Source organism: Alligator sinensis, unplaced genomic scaffold (genome assembly GCF_000455745.1).
Source record: "Alligator sinensis unplaced genomic scaffold, ASM45574v1 scaffold875_1, whole genome shotgun sequence".
Classification (NCBI taxonomy): domain Eukaryota; kingdom Metazoa; phylum Chordata; order Crocodylia; family Alligatoridae; genus Alligator; species Alligator sinensis.
In genome coordinates this window covers 53,813-59,151 of record NW_005843460.1, presented here as the reverse complement: position 1 = coordinate 59,151, position 5,339 = coordinate 53,813, and the positions used below count along the sequence as shown (strand labels likewise).

Genomic DNA, 5,339 nt, shown 5'->3' with positions numbered 1-5,339 from the left:
CACGTCACCAATGCCTACAGTTGAGTTAATTAGCTTACTGAGGCCTAATAGGGATGCACATGTAGATGCTAAGACTTTACCGTGGAGTTAATTAGGCAACTCTGCAATAAACATCTCATATAGACCATAGAATCATAGAAAATGAGGTTTGGAAGTGATCTCAGGAGTTCATCTAGTCCAACCCCCTGCTCAAAGGAGGACCATTCCCAACTAGATCATCCCAGCCAAAGTTTGTCTAGCCAGTTCTTAAAAACCTCCAAGGATGGAGCTTCCACCACCTCTCTGGGCAACCTGTTCAAGTGTTTTACTGCCCTCCTGGTGAGAAAGTTCTTCCTAATATCCAACCTAAACTTCCCTTGCTGCAACTTGAGCCCATTGCTTCTTGTTCTGTCATCCGTCACCTCTGAGAACAGTCCAGCTCCATCCTTTTTGATGCACCCAGAGTCACAATTCCCTGGATCAGAGAACTCCAAATTTTCTTCCAGCTCTCCTTGGATCCTGTCTGTGGCAGCCTGCCTTCCCAAACAGCTACCCTCAAGTGATGCATACACCACAATAAATAACAACCCCTTGCTCTTCTAATGTGCCTCTCAGCTGTTCAGTATCCTTTTAATCACCTGGCTCATCCAGGCAGAACAAGGTTTGTGGAGGGAGGCAGGATTCTTGAAGCCAACAATTTCAGACATTGTTTCCAGTACTGTAACTAGGGGGCAAGAGGGTTACAAGCAGATACCCTGTTCTCTAGACCTGAGCATCTCTCCCCACCCCTGGACAGGGAAGTTTTGCCTAGAGTATGAAGGTCATTAGTTATGCCACTGATTGTTCCTCTACAACAGGAGTATCAAACATCCAGCTCATGGGCCTTCTTGTAGGCTGGACCACCCACCCTTGTGGACTGAGTTCAGCCCATGGGGCTGCCAACTCTGTCAGTGGCTGCAGAAGTATAAAATCATAGAAAAATAGGCCTGGACGGGACCTTTGGAGGTCATCTAGTCCAACCCCCTGCTCAAGGCAGGATCGTCCCTCTCCAAACCACCTATATGAGTCCTTTTCTAACCTATTCCCACTGCAAACGTTTTTAAAAGCACATTTGAGTGATCCAAGAAAGACGGCCCTGCTTCCCACTATAAAGGAAGCCAAATTTCTCCACAGTCCATACCAATCTGTCTGTGATGAAAAAGTCCTTCCTGCTCCCAAATGTGGTGATCCGCCTGACCTTGGACAGTGGGGCAAGACCCTTCTTTGGGAAATTAGTCTCAGTAGTGTAGTCAGGAGGGTGAAGAAATCAGGAACCTCCAGGTCTTAGTCCTAGTAGGAGCATTGATACACCCCAGCCTGGGCTGCAGCCAACACCCAATACTTCTGAGGAAGGCAAAAAAGAAAAAAATGACACCTGCACCTCTAGCAGCCAGAGGAGGAAAAAATTATTTCCCAGCCCCATAAGAGAAACAGCAAAGCTCAGAAGTGAGAAAAAGCAAACCCCTCCATTGTGCTCTGCAGCCCGGGGGCAGTACGTACAACTCACACAACATAACCTGTAACTGGGCAGCCAGAGCTCCTCTTCCTGTATCCTCTGCACAGATTTATCCCAGCTCCTTTAATCTTCCTTCATAACTAAGCTGGTTGTGAAGTTGTTTCATTCTCTGGCTGCTGAGCATGATGCACTCCAATATGCATCTGCTCTGGGCTGTAGAGCTCCTCTTATTTCCCAGTCATTTTAGTGGAGGAGCACCTGGACTTCTCTGTGAAAAGGGTTGCTTTTCACAGAGCACTCCAGGTGTACTACATCATCACACACCTAATCCTAGATCACCTCTGCACTGCTTGGAAACCTCCCATCGTGAGGATCCCACAGCTTCCCTAGGCGGCCTATTCCACTTCCTCGCTGCTCTAACAGTGGAGATGTGTTTCCTGTATCCCATCAGAACTGCTTTATTGCAGCTTCAAGCTACTGGTGTGTGTCCTGCTCTCTGCAACAGTGCAAAAACAAAAAAAAAACGGTTTTCTCCCTCCTCTTTATGGCAGCCCTTCAGGTATTTGAAGACTGCTGTCATGTCCTTTCTTAAGCACCTCTTCTGCAATCTGAACATGCCCATTTCTTTCAACCTCTCCTCAGATGGTTGCCTTCCATGTCCAGTATCGTTTTTGTCTCCCGCTTCTAGAGCGTTTTCCAACTTTTCCACATCCTTTTAAAAATGAGGAGCCTACAACTGCACACACTTCTAGATGAGGCCTAACCGGTGCTGAATTAAGAGGCACTATTACATGCTGGGTGTGTCGACAGGTATCCCTATGCTGCTGTTGTTACTGCACCATCGTTTAGTACTTCTTTTTGGAAGTACTAGATGACGGTGAAGTAACAGCCCATACTGTGCCATGCACACTGCGTAGTTATTTTGAGCTTCTACATCGTCCTAAAAATGCACTGTATTGAGGAAGCACATCACTATGGCATCATAGTGGTAGCAGCATGGTTTTTGCCCACTATGTCGCCATAGCATGTTGCTACAGCAACGTAGCATCACATGTAGATGTGCCTGCTGTGTCATGCACCTGATGCTTCTGTTGATGCATCCCAAAGCCACATTCACCTTTTGCACAGCTGGGTCACGCTCCAGACTCATATGGAGTCTGTGATCCACCAAAACTCAGATCCTTCTCTACAGTGCTGCCATCCAGTCAGTTTTCACCCAGCTTGTTTTTGTGTTTTTGATTATTCTTTCCGAAGTGTAGCACCTGATATTTGTCAGAAATGAACTTCATCCTGTTGGCTTTAGCCAGATTTCCAATCCATCTAGCTCCTTCTGTGCTCCCGTCCTCCAGTGTGTTTGTTGTGCTTCCCAGCTCTCTATTCTAGCGTTCAAGCCAGTAACAAAGAAGTTGAACAGCACCAAGCCCAAGACTTACCCTTTGGGGACTCCACTCGAAACCTCCTGCTATTCCGGCGTGGATCCATTTGTAATTACACCTTGCTTGTGGCTGTTCAGCTAGGTGTCTATCCACCTTGTAGTCATTTTAGCTAGCCCACATTTCTCCCATTTGTATATGAGAAAGTCATGTGGGACTTTGTCAAAAGCCTTGCTAGACCAGATACTAATCATTTCTACCCAGGAGAACTTTTACAATTTTTTCTCCAATGCCCAATGAAGGGTGTTTGTGCCCAAAAGCTTGCAATGAAAGATTTTTTTTTTGCAAAAATCTTGTTGGTCTAATAAAAGCTATCACCTCTATTATGAGACCTGATTGCCTTTTCCTCTAGACCAATACGGCAACAACCTGGATACCCGATACTAATCGGTGTTTTCACTACACTTATTGCATTCCCTCCATCCACTCAGCTAGTTACTTTGTCAAAGAAGATCAAGTTTGTTTGACACTCACCTTCCCCTATCCCTTCACCCACCACCAAAATCAGGGATTTTAGTTTCCCTTGGCAACTAAGATTGGTGACAGGGGAAAAGAGGGAGATGATCACCAGTGGTCTTAGCTCCCTGTGCGGATTCACATTGCCAAGGGGGCTGCTCATGGGTTGTCCAGCCCACAGGAAGCCCTGCAGTCCAGATCTGGGCTGTGAGAAGCTGCACATCTTGCAGGGTCCATCATGCAGGGCCAATGAGTTTGACTCCCCTGCTCCATAACATACCTGGTTGCTCTTAACTGGTCCTATCTGGGAACCCGCCACATCTTCTGTCTGCTCTTCCCATGTCGCTTACTGCATTCAAGCACCATGGGCACCAAAGAGGTATTCCCTCACCCTCAGATACATGACATGGTCTCTCACAATGGCTAAGTTACATCCCAATAAATTTGGATCCTTCCCAGGTATCTCTGACAAGAGATCACAATGCTATGGCACACAAGCCCTGATTTTGTGGCACTGAACTTAGATTTCTGTTAGCTGTTCCTGATGGAGTGTGTTGAGAAGTGATCAGGGGGGCAGGATTTTTTGTGGTATATTTTACTGGACCAACTGTATAGTTGGAAAATCTCTTGGCATCAGGAGATCTCTTGGCTTTCAGGCATCAAGGGCTCTTCTCCAAGTCCTTGAAAGAATGAAATGAGATTAAGAATTTAATCTTAAACTTGACACCTAAAGATTCAACTAACTCCAGCCAGCAGCACAGGAGTGGATCTGCTTACACAGCCTCTGCACCTAACCTGGGATGCCCACTGGGACGTGCACACCAAACACTCACTCCTGCTCAGCAAGCACCAAATCCTGGAAATACGGTGATGTCGTTGCCTCAGAACAGTCCTGAGCGCATGCCCTAGGCTACTCCCGAGCTCTCTGGCACGTGGAGCTGGAGCCCATGTGAGATATTCTTCTCACGCAGCGCTCCCAAGGTCAGAACAGAGGTGGCATGGACAAGTTCCCGAGTACTCAGCTGTGCAGTTCACTTGTACCCAGAAAAGAGCAAGGATGCTAGGTTTACATTATTCAAAGTGCTGCATTTGTAGCAAAATTAGACCCAATCTCACTTGTTCATGTCATACCAAATATATATTTGCTGGTGACATGCTTGCACATAGCAGAAACAGGGTAGAGAGTAGTCTTCCAGTTATTGCTTCCCTCCTGTGCCAGCTAGATATGGCAAGCTGAGTGTATGAGGAGGTAGGGTTTAAGTTATGAGCTGTTGGAAGCCCCAACAAAGCTTCCTGTACCTCAGTTAGCCAGTCTGAAAATTGGGCATAAAAACATTGACGTGTTTTAGTAAAGTTTTTTCAGACCTTTGACCTGCATGTGTTACCCTCTTGTTAAGTATTCTCAGTACTTATTTTTGCTGTCTCTGACTTCCTTTGGTTTTTAGATCTATAATCTATTCCCAACACTTGGCTTTCTCCTGAAGGGTCACAAGACTCTTCTCCAAAACAGAGATGAGTTTTATGCTTTTACAGAGGTTGCTTTCACAAAACACCTCGAAACACTGGACAGAAATGACCAGCGAAGTCTTATTGATGCGTTCCTCATAAGGCAGCAGGAGGTAACAGAGTCTCTACATTTCAACAGACTTGCTTGTTTCCTTTTTGCATAGTGGAGGTAAAAACATACTGCACAGAAGCGTAGCACTGGCAAAGTACATGCCTAACAAAGTAGCCGAACTGTGCAGGTAGCTTGCTGCTCTTGGCTCTTTTGTAATCAAGGCATTACCCAAAGTTCAGGGCCTTGAGAGTCATTTCAGAAAGGAAGATACATTGAGGATGGAGTCACAGTAACACTGACCCAGCTTTGGTTACTTGCAGGCACTGTACACAATCCTATTTTCCCGATTACAACAGAAATGAAAAAAAAACCCAGAGAAGGTCTCTTTGCTTGTAGCTCTGAGCCCATCTCCATCATT

The 5,339-nt window shown here is 46.0% G+C and overlaps 1 protein-coding gene across 1 annotated transcript in view; it reads left to right on the top strand.

Annotated features, from left to right (window-relative positions):
- The window catches only part of LOC102370943 (cytochrome P450 2K6-like), a 17,670-nt gene that overhangs the window by 6,868 nt on the left and 5,463 nt on the right, over window positions 1-5,339 (top strand). The window contains exon 5 of the mRNA XM_014527366.2: window positions 4,809-4,982. Coding sequence (XP_014382852.1) covers window positions 4,809-4,982 — 174 coding nt within the window. The remainder of the gene's footprint in view (window positions 1-4,808; window positions 4,983-5,339) is intronic.